Here is a 19,685-nt window from a genome sequence, read left to right on the forward strand (position 1 = left end):
ATTCTAAACTTTCATTTTTTTAAAATGTGTCTACAACTTTTACAGTTATCAATATTTAGTAAGCATTATGTAAATACTGTCCTGTCAACACGAAAAATATGAAAGCAATTTCTTCAAAAAACAAAATGTAATCTTTCCCACATTACTTAGAAAACACTTAAAAAGGCAGGAAACAAATTTTAAAAAGAGAAATGTAGTGATGCTAACCAAAAGGTACTTACATCTGTGAAATCACTTTACGTTTATGTAGCATTCCTTTACCTCAAAGCTTATTGGTATTAAAGGACATTTAGACTATAAGCTCTTTAGAGCAAGGACAGTCTCTACTAGGAAAATGACTCATGTCTGATAATGGCCATCAATAATTGGTTCTCCTCAAAAGGTGTTAAGATTATTTGGCTTCTAGTAAAGCTGAAACAAAATCATTTTCAGCATCCTTACAGAAAGAACGAGATGCAGTGTTCCATCAGTACTCTAACACGCTCATAACTGTTACATAAACAGTTTTGACCTGTCTTTAGTAGCAGCTGAGAACACAGCTTTAAAAAAATGTGAATTACTTTTGAAATTCTGCATTCACAGCCCTGCACACAGTACATGTGTTAAATTTGTATGTCTAACGTCAAGCTACTGACTAAGGCCCCAACCCTTTAACTGCACCCACATCCATAGACTTCTGACTTCAACAGGGCTCCTTGTGGGCATAAGAGTTTGCCAGAGTGGATGGATCCCTTTGCAAGATCTAGGTGTGAAAAAGCAAAGTACTACTATGCTTAGCATAATTCTACAATAATTTTCACAAATCAAGTAATGTATAGTTTTCTGAATAGCAAAAGTGTAAATACCCTCAAACCAGTTTTCATTAAGCTTCTGGAAAAGTGTTCACATTTAATCATAATAAGCCTTGATCATGGTAATAGTTAAGCAAGTGCTGAAACAGAGACAGACAGAAAGAAAAAGAAAGAAGAAGAAAAAAGTGCTTTATACAATCTTGTCATGTCATCAGCCAGAAGTTACGGACTTGATGCAAGAATTATTGAGTGAAATTAATTGGTCTGAGTTAGGCAGATAGTCAGATAAATTATCATAATGGTCCTTTCTGATCTTAAAAACTATTAAACAAATGCAGGACACAAGGTCACATTTCTAGAGTACATTAAAGGAAACAATGCCTTGTGTCTCTGAGATGTTGACATTTCACCTTGAGAACAATGAACATACTTAAAGTTTTGCACACACGCCTAGTGTTATTAAACATAATGAAAACACTGACAGTGATGTTTCCCCCTGATAAAACTACCAGACGGCAGCATATTGAAGCCCAAACTACAAAATGACCATTTCAGGAAAGAGGCCTGGCTTCCTTATATTCCTTCAAAACAGTTGCGGATGGATTAAAGCAGAATTAAACATCAGTGATCAGGCCACATTCTCCAAAGAAACTCAATTTTGCAATAACTTCAGCAAGAAATACACGAACAGATCAGTCTTCGTTTGATTGCTGAGAAGGTGCTCATCTGTGTTACATGCAAGGTATTAAGTAACAAGAACATGGAGTTAAGCACCTGTTTTGGCAGCTTTCAAATGTTAAAATACTGGCAATTTGGTTATCGGATGCCAGAGCGGGCTATTTACATAACTCCTCCCCTTGCTTTTGGAAAGTGATTCGCTAAGAATGGCGCGCCTCAGTGAGAGGAGGGGAGAGAAAACTGGGTTTTGGAAACATCTGCAGGATAAGGATACAAGTATTCATTGTTTTTTGTAGCCACACCACAATCATTTTTCTTTAAAAAAAGAATCCAGACTCCACTGTTGAATAGAGCCAAAAGTCACAGTTACTTGGAATAAACCTTGAAGCTTTTCATCAGTACTTACATTTTGTCGGTCTCCAGTTAAATGGGCGAACTCCACCATTTCATTTCCAAACTGACTGAATATTTGCACAAACTCTTGAAAACTACTCACTTTCTCTAGCTGTTCCATTGTTGCAAGAACCTGTAATATGTTGAAGAAAATAGTTATGATGGCTATTGGTAACCTGTAAAACTGCAGTAGAGTAAGATAAAATTCCTAGAAGTATAGAAAGTGTTGTGCAGAAGCTTCTAAAGCAGATTTTCATACGTTTACATATTAAGCTACATTTTATCTATTAATGAATAGTAATTATTAACTTTCTTAATTTCATCTTTAACAAAGCTTTTCAATAAAACTGCTCCTTTGGTAAACAGAGAAGAAGGAAATTTGACTAACAAATGCTATTAGTCGAGAGACAGAGTGCTTGGATTATACAGATAAATTGGGTTATGTAGGACAATTATTTCAAGTGTTAGAAATGAAGAAAGAGGTGGTAAAAAGCTCTTTTCTTGTGGATGGAAAAATATTTTAATCATTCTGTTTCACTCAAAATATGAGACCCATTTGTTCTGAAAGCCAACAAGGATAAACATTTCATATTCCCTTTCCTCTCAGAACAAAACCATTTCTCTTTTCTCCCAGTATCTGAAGAAATAAGTTCTAGAAGATCCAGTTTACCTATTTTTAAAAATGATTTTCAAAGTCCAAGCATCCTATTTCAGCCCCGTGGCTGCAGGCTTCAGCCCTATGGGAGCATTGGGGCTTGTGGCTCTGAGCTTAGCCCTGAAGCTCCTGGCTTTAGCCCCATGTGGGGGTGCCTGGGCATGGGGCTCCAGGATTCAGCCGACAGCTCCAGGCTTTAGCCTCATAGGAAGCATGGGGGCTTGGGGCATCAGTCACAGTGCCCTGTGACCCGCCTGAAGCAGCATACAGTCCCCACCCTTGTTGAGAAACAATGGTCTATACTTCAGGGCAGATTTTTAGAAGAATCATAGAAATGTAGGGCTGGAAAGGACCTTGAGAGATCAAAGTCCAGCCCCCTGCACTGAGGCAGGACCAAGTAACCCTAGCCCAATCTTTTTCTGCTAACCCCCAGAACCTGACGGGAATCACGGTCAGGGCTGGGGCCATAGGCAGAGCAGGGCTGGGCGACACTCCTCCCTTCCCCTCCACACTCCCTGAAAGTCCCTCTGCGCCATCCTGGGGCGGGGGGCCCTGCACCCCACAATTTGAGGACCACTGCCTTAGACCATCCCTTACAGGTAGTTTTCCAACCTAGTCTTAAAAATCTCCAATGATGGGGATTCCATAACCTCTCTAAGCTTATTACAGAGCTTAAGTACTTTAATTCAGAAGAACTTTCTACATATATCAATTCTGTATCTCCCATGCTGCAGATTAAGCCCTAACTTCTTGTCCTACCTTTAGTGGACATGGAGAACAACTGACCACAGTCCTTTTTAAAACAGTCGTTAACATATTTAAAGACTTATCAGGTCCCTCCTCGGTCTTCTTTTCTTAAGATGATACACGCCCAGTTTTTTTTTTTGTTTGTTTGTTTTTTTAACCTTTCCTCATAGGTCAGGGTTTCTGAACACCTTTTATCATTTTTGTTGATCCCCTCTGGACTCAATGTTCCCTTTAATTTTTTCCATCCATTAGCAGAATGATTTTTGCAGCATCAATATCGAGGTAATGTGCAATGTGCACCACTAATAGACACAAAAAACCTATATATTTTTTTAAAAGTACCAATGGTACACGTGAAGGGGATTGTACAGATTTCCTGGAATCTGACATTTAGGACCAAATCTTCTGCTGGTGTACAGCCACCAGGATGTCACTGAAACTACTTCAATTTACAGTAGCTAAGGATTTGGAATCCTATTAGATCAGCTTCCTTATCACTATTGCAAATGCACAGACTGAAGTCTTATGCACATAACAGGCTTTTCTGAGGGCAGAAAACAATGAAATCCTATAATGTGTAACCCGTATTTCAGGTTGCAGTTCCTTTTGTTCAGAATTTAATTTAGTGGCTGGCCATGCACAGCTGAACCTAAACTGAGATTCCTCACCCAAAGGAAATGAAAACTCTATGGTGTCTTGAAGGTATTTTTGATTTGGTTAAAGGTAGAAATTTGTGGTATTTCACAGTTTTATATAAATCTTGGTTTAGGATGTGACTCAGACTCAATAAGGTATATATTTTTGGCAGATAAAATACTGCTTATCCCCATAAATTGTGTAAACAGAGGCACCACAGAACAAAGAAGAGAAACATTTAATTGCTGTAATTCAGGATCTCCCTTAGAAAAAAAGAGATTTCATGTAAATTACCCAATTCCTATCTTCATGGCTCTTATCTGACCTATAAAAAGGGTTATTAGATTACTGCAGGCACCGCTCAGATGAATGAAAGCAAGGAGGTGAGTGTGTGTGTTTAACTTAACTGAAGCAATATACATATATTCTGTAATCCACAACTGAACACCCAAAGTCTGTCAGTAGCAAAATTGCATGGTAGAAATATTTAATAAACAACACATGTGCAATGCACATTATTGATATATTCTTACATCAGTGCTGCCAGATCTGAAATGTGTAACGTCTGGAGGCCTGGCTGCCTATACAAAGGAACAGCGCTACTCAGGATAATTTATTGGGGAACTATAGAAAAGTGAAAGCGAGAAAAATGCCTGCCTGAGCTGGCTGGGGTTTATGTGGCGACACGTTGGTGTGTGTGTGTTTAGAAGGAAACTTGGACATCTCTCAGAGGTGAAGCACTCTCCATCTGGAGAAAGTGCCCAGGAGATTTGATAGCGCAAATGACCAGGAGGGGACCGTTTGTCTGTAATAAGGGAACCCAGCAGGGTCCTGGACACAGGATTAGGAGAGCCCAGCAGAGGGGTTCTTGTATGATTTATCTTACATCTGTTATTGTGGTATCCGGAGAGATCGGGTGCCAAGGAGGACGCTGCAGGGCAGAGGAAAAGCAGGTATTTTACGCATGAGTCTCTGCTGCAGATGTGAGCACTTTCTGACGGTGAGCATGGTGGAGCTGTGTGTGTGACAGCTCCTGTATGGGTGTAGTCAGGAGCCTTAGAGGGCAGAAAGGACTCTGCAGGGGAGAGGCCTCTCTCCCGTCCCCACTGCAGCCCTGGAGCTGGGGGACAGGTGTTTCTCCTCACTACAGCCCCAAGGCTGGAGCAAGGTGTCACCCCACCATAGACCTGCATGCCTCATGCTCATCAACACCCCCCACCTCACCCACTGCCCCCCACCCAGCCCCTATTCCCCACCTCACCCTATGCTCCACCGTGGCTATACCCGTGTGCACATGCCTGTGCGGCTGTAGTAATCAGGTGCGTGGACCTTGATGGTCTCCTGGACAGCTATGCAAGCACACACCTTAGAGGGAATAGTTTGGACTTTCTTGGACTTGTCCACATGCTAAGCAGCAGTTCTGCAGAAAAGGACCTAGGGATTATAGTGGATGAGAAGCTGGATATAAGTCAGCAGTGTGCCCTTGTTGCCAAGAAGGCCAATGGCATATTGGGCTGTATTAGCAGAATTGCCATCAAATCGAGGGAAGTGATTATTCCCCTCTATTTGGCACTAGTGAGGCCACACCTGGAGTACTGCGTCCAGTTTTGGTCCCCCCACTACAGAAGGGATGTGGACAAATTGTAGAGAATCCAGCAGAGGGCAATGAAACAATTAGGGGGCTGGGGCACATGACTTACAAGGAGAGGCTGAGGGAACTGGAGTTATTTAATCTGCAGAAGAGAAGAGTGAGAGCGGATTTGACAGCAGCCTTCAACTACCTGAAGGGGGGTTCCATAGAGGATGGAGTTAGGCTGTTCTCAGTGGTGGCAGATGACAGAACAAGGAGCAACGGTCTCAAGTAGCAGTGGAGAAGAGGTCTAGGTTGGATATTACGAAACACTATTTCACTAGGAAGGTGGTAGAATCTCTATCCTTAGAGGTTTTTAAGGCTCAGCTTGACAAAGCCCTGGCTAGGATGATTTAGTTGGTGTTGGTCCTGCTTTGAGCAGGGGATTGGACTAGATGAGCTCCCGGGTATCTTCCAACCCTAATCTTCCATGGTCTTTCCTAAAGCGTGGTACCGAGAACTAAATACGGTACTCCAGCTGAATCTTCACCAATGCTGAGCAGAGCAGGACAATTATCTACCACATCTCTCATACAAAACTCCTGTTAATACATCCCAGAGTGACATTAGCATTTTTGCAGCTGCATCACATTGATGACTCATATTCATGATTCACTATAAGCCCTCGATTTTTTTCAGCTGTACTATTGTCTAGCCAGTTATTCTCTATTTTGTAGCTGAGCATTTGAAGTAATTCGCTCTTCACTGAATTTAATCTTGTTGAATTCAGACCAATTCTCCAATTTGTCACAGTCATTTGGAATTTTAATCCTGCCCTCCAAAGTGCTTATAACCCCCTTCCCATCTTAGTGTCATCTGCCAATTTAATACTTCATTCCATTAATGGAAATATTGACCAGTACCAAACCCAAGACTGGCCCCAATGGGACTTCTCTAGATCTGCCCTCCCAGTTTGAAAGCAAACCATTGGTAGCTACAGTTTTTATGGTCTTTCAAGCAGTTGTGCATCTACCTTATAGTAATTTCACATAGACCATATTTCACCAGTTTGCTTATGACAATGTCATGTGAGATTGTGTCAAAAGCTTTACTGAAAATCAAGCTATATCCAGTGTACTACATCCCTCCTATCCACTAGGCCAGAAACCCTGCCCAAGAAGGAAAATTAGGTTGTTTTGGCATGATTTGTTCTTGAAAAATCTGAGTTGAATAGTCTTTATAACCCTATTATCCTCTAGATGCTTACAAATGGTTTTTTTAAACATGTGTTCTAGTATCTCTCCAGGTATCAAACTCAGACTGATTGGTCTATAATGTCTCATGTCCTCTCTGTTCCCCTTTTTAAAGACTGGTACTATGTTTGCTCTTCTCCAGACCTCTGGGCCTCACCAGTCTTCCATGAGTTTTTAAACATAACTGCTAACAGTACTGAGATTGCTTCAGCTTGTTCCTTAAGGACTCTAGGATGAATTTCATCAGGCCCTACCAATCTGAATATATCTAACTTAGCTAAATATTCTTTAGAAGCCATTTTTTCCCTGTTTTGGTTTGTGTTCCTTCGCCCTTGATGTTATCAGTAATTATGCTGAGTATCTGGTCACTATTAATGTTTTTTGTGAAGACTTCAGTAAAACAGGCATTAAACACCTCAGCTTCAAGATGTCCTCAATTTTTAGCTCTCCTTCCCCATTAAGCAGAAGACCTACACTTTCCTTCATCTTTCTCTTGCTCCTAATGTATTAAACCTCTTCTGTTTCCTTGTATGGCTCTTGCTTGGTGTAATTTATTTTGTGCTCTGGTCTTTCTGATTTTATCCCTACATTCTTGTGCTATTCTTTTGTAATCCTCCTAAGCAATTCATCCAAAATTTCCATTTTTTGTAAAATTGCTTTTTGATTTTCAGGTCATTAAAGAGCACCTCATGGAGCCATAGTGGCATCTTACTATTTTTCCAATTTTTTCTTTGCATCAAGAAAGTTTGCAGTTTTACTTTTAATATAGTCTCCTTGAAAAACTGCCAACTCTCCTAATCAACTTTTTTCCTTAGATTTTCTTCCCACCAGTTCTCTGCATTTGCTTTTTTTTTTTTTTTTTTTTTTTGAGATCAATTATCCTTATTCTGATGCTCTAACTCCTTCCTTTCCTTGGAATCATGAAAGCTATCATTTCATTATCACTTTCACCCAAATTGCCTTCCACCTTCACAGTTGTCACCAATTCCACCCTGTTGCTCAGAATTAAGTCTAAAATGGTGTCCTTCTGGTTAGTTCCTGACATTCTGAAACAAAAATGTTGTCCCCGATACATTCCAAGAACTTACTGGAAATACTGTGTTTTGCCATATTACTTTTCCAACAGCTCTCTGGGCAGTTGAAGTCCTCCATTACAACCAGGTCTTGTGTTTTCAGTATTTCTATTACTTGTTCTAGAAATGCTTCATCCACCTCCCCTTCCCAATTTGGTGGTCTACAACAGACCACTGCCATGTCGTTACCCCCCACCCCTTTTTTTAAACCCTTTTTATATCTTTTCACAGAGACTTTCAACTGATCTGCCTCTCACCTCCTTCTGGACCTCAAATCAAGCGCATTATACATCAAGACTGTATACAGCACCTACTCCCTTTTTATCGTGCCTGTTCTTCCTGATCAATTTATACTCCTCTATACCAATATGCCAGACATGAGATTTATTCCACCAAGTCCCTGTGCTGCCAATTAAGACATAGCATTTAGCTTATGTATGAATACTTCCAGCTCTTCTTGTTTAATTCCCATACTTCTTGCTTAGACTTAGGGTATGGCTACATTAGAAATTTCAAAGCGCTGCCCTGGCAGCACTGTGGGAGCACTGCCGCAGCAGCGCTTTGAAGCGTGAGTGTAGTCAGAGCCGCAGCGCTGGGAGAGAGCTCTCCCAGCGTTTCTTGTAAACCACATCCCTTATGGGTGTAGCATGCGGCTCCCAGCGCTGCCGCCCTGATTACATTGACACTTTACAGCGCTGCATCTTGCAGCGCTCAGGGGGGTGTTTTTTCACACCCCTGAGCACGAAAGTTGCAGCGCTGTAAAGTGCCAATGTAGCCAAGCCCTTGTCTTGGTGTCTTGTACCATGCAGATCACATCATCATTTATTTACGTATTTGATTGCCAAAGATGGTTGACAGCAGTAGGACCATCAATATTCCAAGTAGGAACAGGTATAGTTGAATCTGCTAAGGACTACACTTAGAAAGAAAAATCCTTCAAGTTACTGTCACTAACACAGCAATGGCATCATAGCGTTCGCCTTTTCAGAACATTTCTAATTTACTAATTTTAATGTATTAACTAGGGCTGTCAATCACAGTTAACTCACACAATTAACTCAAAAAAATTAATAGTGATTAAAAAAATCAATCACACCTAATAAATACCAGTTTAAATTTATTTAATATTTTTGGATATTTTTCTACATTTTCAATATTTATTTCAATTACAACACAGAATACAAAGTGCACAGTGCTCACTTTATATGATTTTTTTATTACAAATACATGCACTGTAAAAATAATAGTATTTTTCAATTCACCTCATACAAGTAGAGTAGTGCAATCTCTTTATCCTGAAAGCATAACTTACAAATGCAGATTTTTTTTTTTGTTACATAACTGCACTCAAAAAACAGTGTAAAACTTTGGAGCCTACAAGTTCACTCAGTCCTGCTTATTTTACCAATCGCTAAGACAAAACAAGTTTGTTTACATTGACAGAGATAATGCTGCCTGCTTCTTATTTACAACGTTACCTGAAAGTGAGAACAGGCATTCACATGGTATTTTTATAGCTGGTGATGCAAGACCTTTACATGTCAGATATGCTAAACATTTGTATACTCCTTCATGCTTCAACCACCATTCCAGAGGACGACTCCCTGCTGATGATGCTTGTTAAAATATGTCAATTAAATTTTGACTGTACTCCTTGTGAGGAGAACTGTATGTCTCCTGCTCTCTTTCACCTGCATTCTGCATACATTTCTGTACGTTATAACAGTCTTGGATGATGATCCAGCACATTTGTTTTAAAAATACTTTCACTCCAGATTTGACAAAGCAAAAAGAAGGTACCAGTGTGAGATTTCTAAAAATAGCTACAGCACTCAACCCAAGTTTAAGAATCTGAAGTGCCGTCCAAAATCTGAGATGGTCGAGGTGTTCAGACTTCTAAAAGCATGCTTCAAAGGCAACACTCTGATGTGGAAACAGGACCCAAACCACCAAAAATGAAAATCAACCTTCTGCTGATGGCATTTGACTCAGATGATGAAAATGAACATGCGTCAGTCCACGCTGCTTTGGATCATTATCAGGCAGAACCTGTCATCAGCATGGAAGCATGTCCTATGGAATGGTGGTTGAAGCATGAAGGGAGATATGAATCTTTAGCGCATCTGGCATGTAAATATCTTGAAACACCAGCTACAACAGTGCCAGTAAATGCTTGTTTTCACTTTCAGGTGACACTGTAGACATGAAGCAAGCAGCATTATCTCCTGCAAATTGTAATCAACCTTGTTTGTCTGAGTCATTGGCTGACCAAAAAGCAGGACTGAGTGAACTTGTAGGCTGTAAAGTTTTACATGGTTTTATTTTTGAATGCAGTTTTTTTTGTGCCTAATTCTACATTTGTAAGTTCGACTTTCATGATAAAGAAATTGAACTGCAATACTTGTATGATGAGGTGAACTGGAAAATATTTTTTGTTTTTGTTTTTTTACAGTGCAAATATTTGTAATCAAATATAAATATAAAGTGAGCACTGTACACTTTGTATTCTGTGTTGTAAGTGAAATCAATATTTGAAAATGTAGTAAACATCCAAAAATGTTTTAAATAAATGGTATTCTATTGTTTAAATCATGCGATTAATTGGAATTAATTTTTTTAATCACTTTACAGCCCTAGTATTACCATTTGGCTTTATTTCTTGCACTTCAGTTTGATTAATTGTATACATGAAATAATCAATATTAAAATTAAGGTATAGTTCCTAAAAAAAAATTTATTACACCAATTGATGAAATTTAAGACTTAAAAAGTTAAACTACATAACATTTGTGTTTGCAGTGTTGTTGTAGCCATACTGGGCCCAAGATATGAGACACACAGGGTAGATGAGGTAATACTTTTTATTGCACCAACTTCTGTTGCTTGAAGGGACACGCTTTCGGGCTTCACAGAGCTCTTTCTGAAGTCTGAAAAAAAAGTAACCAGAGTGTCACAGTGAAATACAAAATGGGACAGACTGTTAAGCATAAGTGGTAAACACATGTAGAAGATGACCACGTCAAATAAAATGGGCAATTAAGAATTAGTAGGCATTAGGGTGTGTTACAAATTGTTATGAGCCTTAAAAATCAGTGTTTCTATTCAGTCCATTAATTTTAGTTTCCAGCAGAGTTATGAATTTAAGTTCCCAGGCTCATCTTTTGAAGATGTTGTGCAGGTTTCTTTTGAGGATGAGGAGTGAGAGGTCATATATGGAGTGATCAGTTTGTGAAAAATGTTCGTTCATTGGTGATAGGATTTGGGGTTGTTATTTTTCCTGAGAAAGTTCATTCAAGAGCATAGTGATTATCTGGTTTCATCCACATAGTTGTTGTTGGGGCATCTGATGCACTGGATAAGTTACACCACATGTTGTGACACAGCTATCAAAAAAATGCCATTCAACACAATAAAAAAGTAGAACCAACTACAACAACTCAACTGCCAACAGACCAACCACCTCCAGGAGAAACCATGACTCCAGGACCAACCACATGGATATGATACCCCAACGTCATCAACCTAACGTGACTACCCCTAACCGGACTGAAATACAGAGTTCAGACTCTTCAAGAAACTGAACTTCTGCCCTAGCTAAAAACCTGATACCATGCTAACATGTGGAGAGCTAGAACAATTCTTCTGCCGACTCTGCCACAAGGAATTCTTTCACAACAAGACACCACCACCTACAAGTACCACACACCCAAACATAGGAAAAACAATCATCGACTGGACACATGCCAGCAGACAAGCACATTGCTTTAGGGCGAAAAAAATCAACTGCAAAACCCTCAACAAATATTACATCCACCACAATCTCTCCAACACCAAGAGGACAGCTGCACAAGTCCCTGAAATCCAGTCACCATATAGTGATAAGAACAGATGACAAACAGGACACCATCATAGTCCTTAATCATGAAGTCTACATTAATGAGGCTAACAGACAACTCTCCAACACCACCAACTATAAAGAACTCAGATATGACCCCACACCACTATTCACACAGGAATTTAAAGATACCATCAAATCTTCCCCAAACAACTTCAAGAAAAAAACTTTATATACCCTGGGAATCATGTAGAAGGTTCATGGGGGATGAGATGTAAACAAGGAAAGACCCAGGGAGACCCATCATATCTGGCCACAGCACTCTTACAAAGGAATATCAGGACTCAGAAGCCAGCCTCAAACCACCCACCGCACAAAGGGGCAGTTTCCACCAAGACACTAGCAACTTCCTTCCGAAACTCTACAACAACAACCACCTCCCCCAGAACACCATCCTTGCCAAAATGGAGGTTACCTCCCTATACACCAAACATCCCAAACCATGAAAACAGCCATGGGTACTAGCATAGCTCCCTAATATGCCAGCCTCTTCATGGGCCACCTCAAGGGAGAATTTCTAGAAAAATGCACCCCAAAGCCAATGATATACCTGAGATAAACTGTTGATATTTTCATCCTCTGGAAAGATAACCTAATCTTCCTCACATTTGCACAACTTTTACAACCTCCACCCACATCCACCAAACTCTTTCAAGAACACTCCCATCAGAATCAACTTCCTGGACACCACAATCAGCTTCAACAATGGAACCTACAGACAACCATATACAAAAACCCCATGAATAACCACAGTTACCTCCACAGGTCCAGCAACCACCCCAGTAACACCAAGAAATCTGTTTATAGCCAAGCACTCACATACCACAGAACTTTGCTCTGAAGAGAAAGTCTGAGATACACACTTAAACCCACCTTCACCAGAGAAGGACACTCAATGAGGGAAACAGATCACATTGTGGAATAGGCCACCCAAATACCCCAGAAGAGCCAGCCTCAATACAGCAGGGAACGGGGGAACCACTGACCACATCTCTCTACTTGTGACCTACCACCCCACACTAAAACACAAATGAGGTATTATTAGGGCCCTTCGTTTTCAGTTTTTATTTAATTTAATTTTTCCTGGAAATTTATCAGTTTATTACCACAACAGCAAAAACAAGTGAAAATCAGTGCAAAAAAACTATTAATTTTTCTGGGTAAATACTGAGGTTTATTTTGGTGGATGGAAAGACAAGAAAAGAGAGTATTCAGTAGATTAAGGCTTTGAATTCCATTCATCAATGTGGTTTCTTGCAAAACTAAAATAATGCCATCTCTTATCCCCAAATAAAACTTTTCATTTGAATAACTAGTTTACTGTTGTAGATTTAAAACTATTAGCCTATAAATATTTACATTAAATAACTGGGCCACACATTTGCAGCGCATAAACTCAACTTCATACTTTTCTCTTGTTTTTGTATTTTTAAAACTTCCAAATACTTCCTTGTGTTCCGAAACTTATTCTCATACAGATTTTCATTTTCTTCCCATTTTAGTGTGTTAAATCTTTAAACCATTGTCTGCTAACAGTTCAAAATGTTTATGTGGTGGGCATGAGATTCATCAGTACATTTAAATGTGTACACACTTCAGAGCTTGCATGCGTGCCTGTGTTTATTGTGTGTATCTTCTAAACTAATACATAGCCTTACTTTAACAGGCAGCTTTGCATATACACACACAGACTAATGTATTATCATAATACATATCTCATGCAACATACTGTATTTTCCTAATAAAACAAGTTATTTTTAATATAGTTGAAAGATATAAAAGTAAGGTGAAAAAAATCAGAAAAAAATGAATAAATACTTTTTGTAAAACCTGAGAATTTTTTGGTAAAACACAGTTTAAAGTTAAACTAAGGGGCTTAGGTATCAAACAATTACAACCCAGAGGGACGACAACCTGCAAAAAAAGTTTCCCAAACTCCCTCTTCTGACTGCCAAACAGCCCCCCAACCTCGTGACCCTCAACCAAAACAAGTTCCCCACCTACTAAGGTATCACAGCTCAAAGCAGTTTCAGACTCTGGCACAAACAAGGATGCAAAACCTGCATCTGGAGTCATATCTCCACTGCTACAATGATCAATACTCCCTACTCCCAACACACCCTCAAGCGCCATTGATCATAGAATATCAGGGTTGGAAGTGACCTCAGGAGGTCAACCAGTCCAACCCCCTGCTCAAAGCAGGACCAATTCCCAACTAAATGGTCCTACACATGCCTGTAACATGTGGCATACTTCATCCAATGCACTAAAGACCCCAAACAACAACTATGTGGTTGAAGCCACACAATCACTACACACAGACCACAGAAAAATAAGACAAGAACACCCTATTATCCATGGGCAAACACTTTTCACACTTGATCACTCCATAGCTGACCTTTCAGTCCTTGTCCTCAAAGGAAACCTGCACAACACCTTCAAAAGACAAGCCTGGGAGCTTAACTGCCCACTTTATTTGAAGGGGTGGTCTACAACATGTGTGAACCCCTTATGCTTAACAATCCCACCCACCTTGTATTTAGCTGAGACATTCTGGCCACATTTTTTCAGACCTGAGGAAGAGCTCTGTGAAATCTGAAAGCTTTTATTGGACCAATTTCTGTTGACCCAATAGAAGATATCACCTCACCTACCTTGTGTCTCATAAAATATTTATTTCAATCTAAAAAACAGATATGGACTCTCTTATTAGCATTCCTCTCCATTCATCCAGCCAGCCGCAGCTTATGGATCCTCCTTAGCTCTTTACTTGTGACATGTTGGGAATGTGCTCTTTGCCTTGCTGCTGACAGTTGGTGGAAACATGTTTAAAAATGTCCTGCTGCATCTAACAGAAGAGAGATTTTCATTGGCCATTTTACCAACTGCCATCCTTTGCACCCAACAGAAAATATAAGCGCCAATTTTTTTCTGTGCCAAAGTAAATTAACACTAACACACCACCTCATCTTCCTCCTCACAAAATAGCACCTCAAGTCTTTTGGCACAATGCTCAATGTCACCAAAATAACTTTAGACACTTGCCCAATAATAACCACTCTTCACACACTGGATAAGATATCTTGCAGCAGTATTTAACTATTTTGTTTTACTTCTCCCCCACCCAAGAAGTGCCACTAATAGATTAAACAAATGTAGCCATATTGACAGACAAGAGAATATAAAGCGAAGTATGTAAGACAAGATAATAGCAAATGTGACCTAAAGTCTCTTGATTCAGTATTTCCTGAAATAAAGAATCTAAATAGACTTTTTTTTTTTTAAACAAGTTTCACAGTTTCTTCTCTTAAAATATATATAGTTGAACTAAGGAGGGAAAAAACATAGTTCTTTAATATTAAGTGTAATGCAAAGTATTACTTCATTTAGTACCAAATTCTCTCACATCTCCAGCACATACAGTTTCAGAAATAAGAAGAGACACTTAAATACCTTGTTTCTGGAAGCTAAAATTTGTTTAATAACTATTCTGTCTGCCAGTACCAGAACCTTTGTCACTGAAGAAAGCAGCAATCTTGCAGCTTTTACTACTCCTGTTTTGTCTGTAAAAATTGTTGTTATCCGGCCATCAGATTCTGGATGATCCAAGTTAGCTACATCTGTAAGTTGTGCAATTGTTTCACCTAAAAAAACCAAAGATAAATAAGTAACTTTTTGCTTTTAAAACAGAAAAAAGCTGAGAACATAAAAGATGCCTAAATTAAAAGGGATAAGTGGCACCTGCCTTGCTGATATTGCTTGCTCCCTTTTGTCTTGTATCCTATTACTAACTATAGATGATTCTGCCTACTCACTTCAGCTCTCAACTGCTTGATATTTGCTCCTTCTCTCCCTCAAATATGACCAAAATTTTGGTTTTGTCTTCAAGAGCTTGTAGATTTAATTTTGCTTCAGAAAAAAATAAAAAAGTTACTATTGCTCTCCTACTTTTTTTCTTTTTAATAGTAAAAATTAAGTTCATGCAAGCACTGGAACAAAACAGAAGAACCCATAGTCCAACCAGCATTTATTCTGTCAAGTCCTGGCTAGTATTCTCACAAGCTAACTGATTTGTAGATTTCATTTTGTTTTAAAAATTCTCAAGTGTAAGAATAAGCAGCCCCCAATAGGAATTTTAAATATCCAATAAAATAGTTTTGTATTTGTTAGGCTACTGGGGAAGCACTGTAATGACACTACTGTGCATAGGTTTTAGAAAGATACAGAGTCATAGACAGAAAGGAAGAATAGAGAAAAGAAACGAAAATTATTTTTTAAAAATTGAATAATGTAAAATTTCACTATTACAACACTGTATTTATTTACAGCAACTTTCTCCAAGAGCTAAGAGAATAAGGTTTGTTTTTATCGCTGTAACAATGCAACACCAGTGCTCCAATAATGTACTATAAACATGTTATTATGAAATCTAAAGTGTCTATATCAGAGGTGGGCAAACTACGGCCCGCAGGCTGCCCCTGAGCTCCTGGCCTGGGAGGCTAGACCTCAGCCCCACTCCCGCTGTTCCCCCTCCCCTGCAGCATCAGCTCGCTCCGATGCTAGCACAATGCTCCGGGTGGCAGGGCTGCAAGCTTCTGGGGCAGCACAGCTGCAGAGCCTGACAGTGCAGTAACAGGCAGTGCTCCAGGCAATGTGGTAACAGGGCAGGGAGTGGAGGGGTTGGATAGAGGGTAGAAGAGTTCAGGGGTTGGGGCAGTCAGAGGGTGGGGAACAGGGGGGTTGAATGGGGGCAGGGATCCAGGGAGGGACAACTGAGAATGAGAAGAGAGGTTGGATGGGGGCAGCAAGGAGCAGGGATTCCGGAGGCAGTCAGGGGACAGGGAGGAGGGATGGTTGGATGGGGCAATCAGGAAGGAGGGGGGGGGTTGGATGGGCTGGCAGGGGGCAGGAGTTCCAGAGGCAGTCAGGGGACAGGGAGGAGGGATGGTTGGATGGGGCAATCAGGAAGGAGGGGGGGGGTTGGATGGGCTGGCAGGGGGCAGGAGTTCCAGAGGCAGTCAGGGGACAGGGAGGAGGGATGGTTGGATGGGGCAGAGGTCCTGGGGGAGGCCAGTCAAGAATGGGCGCAGGGGGGTTGGATGGGCCAGCGGGGGGCACTCAGGGGCAGGGGTTCCCAGGACAGTCAGGGGACAGAGAGATAGGGTGGTTGGATGGGGCAGGGGTCCAGAGGGGGCCATCAGGAATGAGAGGAGGGGTTGGATGGGGCAGGGGTCCTGGGGGGGCCATCAGGAATGAGAGGAGGGGTTGGATGAGGTGGCAGGGGGCAGTCAGGGGCGGGGGTTCTGGGGGCGATCAGGGGACAGGGGCGTTAAATGGGGCAGGAGTCCTGGGGGGACGGGGAGCAGATAGGGTGTAGGGACCGGGCCACAACCCCTGCCCCTAACCAGCCCTCCATACAATTTCCGAAACCTGATGCGGCCCTCATGCCAAAAAGTTTGCCTGATCCTGGTCTATATCAGTAAAACAGAAGTTTCCTAGAACATGTCTGAAAAAAATTGGATCAAGTTTTTACTAACCTTGAGAAAACAGCTTTAAGTACCAATCATTTACTACATTGCTCACATGCTTTAAATGCTTTAAGAGCAAATGTAACAGCCCAATACCAAGCACAAAACAAAAAGATGAAACACCTAATGCTCTCACACCCAATCTCAAAATCCACCATCTCTAGGTGACCATGTGTCCCATTTTGGCAAAGACGGTCCCCTTTTTAAGCCCTGTCCCAGAGGTCCCAACTTTTTTGGCAAAACTAGGCATTTGTTCCGTTTGTTCTTGCCAACTGATCATCAAGAGCAAACAGGACCAATGCCCAGTTTTCAAACTGTGGGGCACAAAGGAACATTCAGGGCTGCGAGCGGCAATGTTCCTGGGGGAAGGGAAGGGAAGGGAAGGGAGATGGGGGAGAGAGAGTCTCCACAGACCCTGGAAGCTGCACAGGCGCTGTGCTGGGAGTCCTGCAGAAGCCTGGCTGATGTGTCTCCTCTGCACTCTGCCCCTCCAATCAGGGAGCAATGGGGTGGCACATGCTCACTCTGCAGCCTAATCAGAGGGCAGTGCTGTTGGGGCCCTAATTCAAACTCTTCACCTTGTCTTGTGTATCACCCAGTTTTTGTGGAGACAGCAGGGCTGGCCGGGCCATAGAGCCACAACTCATGGGTTCTGCCCTATCAAGCAACGCAGCTGGTAAGTGCCTTACCAGTTCCTACAGAATCTGGTTGTGTCAGGGCACCAAGCACAGCCCCTCCAGAATCCCCCACCCCAGCCTTGTGCTGCTGCCCCCAACTGGTCCAAGGAGCCCCCCAGCCTCGTGTCCTCCCCACCCCCTGTCCTTCAGGGCCAACTCCCTCCTCCTCCCAGCGCCTCAACTGGCCTCTTTCCCTCCCCAGCCCGCCTCCAGTTGCCCGCTTCTGCCACATCGTGGCCTCCCTGCATCTTCCCAGGGTTGCTATCTGCAGTCTCCTTGGTCCCTTCTACTACCTGGAGCCTCCTTCCTGCCCTTCTACTATCCCAGCCCCAAAGGGGCATTGCCTGGCTAGCTGGATCATAGTCCAGTAGCTTCACCTCCTGGCTCCAAGCTCAAAAGTACTCTCATAGTCACTGCTTTGTTGCCAGATCCCAGCCCACACCCATCCCTCTACCCTCCGCTTCCCTCCTGCCCCCATCTCTACTGCTTGGCTTAAATAACCTGACATCTTACCTTAAGTAAGACAGAATTGTATATACTGTGTATACATGTGTAAATAGTGCTTCAGTACTTTATGGGAGAAAGTATGGGTAGCCTTTTAAACTGAACATCAAAGCAAGTAGTTGTAAAAAAACAATTACCTTTCATATTCAATTTTCACTCAAAGGCAAAACAAGCTCTGTTTTGACTCAAAAGAAACTCAATAATTGATATTTTAACAACTATGACAAAATATAGTAACAGCAATTGTCATTATGGATCATACAAGCGGCCCATTTAGTCCTACACGTTGTGTATCAGTGGCCAATATCAGATGCTTCAGAAAAAAGTTGCAAGAACCCTACAGTAAGCAGTTACAGAATAACCTGTAGAGTAAGTTTTCCCCTAATATGATCCGTTAGGCCTGCTTATGTCTTGAAGCACGAGGGTTTCTCTCTCTTCCAAAACTCTTGGGTTTTTCATTTTAATCCTGTTATTCTTGTTATCCATACAGACATCCAAACTTTTCTGAATCTTGTTAATTTTTTTGCCTCAACGGTATTTTCAGGCAATGAGTCCCACAGACTAACTATGCATTGTGTGAAAATATTTCTCAATTTAAAGTTATTCTTTTTTAAATTTCATTATCTCCTTGTATTATTTGGGGAGGGGAGGCGGGAGAGAAGAGGCAAAAAAGAGGACATCTCCATCTACCGTCTCTATATCATTCATCATGTCCCATTCGATTCATTTGCTCTTCAAACCTAAACAGCTCCAGTGTCTCCATGTCACTGATCATTCTCTACCTCCCTCTGAACCATATTTCGCTTTTTCTGCTATATATTTTTGGTGAGACTGTGCTTCATTCTTTTTACCCTGTGACTGATAGAAAATACTGAAAACATTGTGTATCAAGAATGAAATAGAATGGAACAACTTTGAGGTTTTCATTGACCTCTCTTAGTACCACCAAGTATGCACGAGTAGTTAAAATTACTTTTTTCAACCAGCATTACTGTACATTTGTCAACATTGGATTTAATCTGCCATGATGCTGCCTATTCATGTAGCTTTGTAAGGTTGTTCTTAAGGCTTGTCAGTTTTTCCTAGTCTTGACTAATCAGACTTGTGTGTTACCTACAAATTTACCACCTCACTGTGTACCAACTTTTTCACTTGTTTATTGACAAAAAATTCTAACAGAGTGCAAAAGCCAGGCTGGTTAGACCTAACCTATCATGATTCAAAAGTGTTTTCACTCTCCCTCCTCCCTTTTTGAATTTATGTACACTAGAAGTTAAAAAAGTAT

The 19,685-nt window shown here is 41.1% G+C and overlaps 1 protein-coding gene across 5 annotated transcripts in view; it reads right to left on the reverse strand.

The window, feature by feature from the left end:
* The window catches only part of CTNNAL1 (catenin alpha like 1), a 125,559-nt gene that overhangs the window by 80,689 nt on the left and 25,185 nt on the right, over positions 1–19,685 (reverse strand). For 2 of the 5 annotated variants that reach the window (XM_075062657.1, XM_075062661.1), the window contains exons 3-4: positions 15,145–15,335; positions 1,876–1,995 (exon numbers count right to left, since the gene is read on the reverse strand). In XM_075062657.1, the coding sequence (XP_074918758.1) occupies positions 1,876–1,995; positions 15,145–15,335 (311 nt within the window). Of the gene's footprint in view, positions 1–1,875; positions 1,996–10,654; positions 10,724–15,144; positions 15,336–19,685 lie in introns of those variants that run through there. The other 3 variants (XM_075062660.1, XM_075062659.1, XM_075062658.1) reach the window with 3 other exon arrangements.

This window comes from Chelonoidis abingdonii, chromosome 2 (genome assembly GCF_003597395.2).
Source record: "Chelonoidis abingdonii isolate Lonesome George chromosome 2, CheloAbing_2.0, whole genome shotgun sequence".
Lineage (NCBI taxonomy): Eukaryota > Metazoa > Chordata > Testudines > Testudinidae > Chelonoidis > Chelonoidis abingdonii.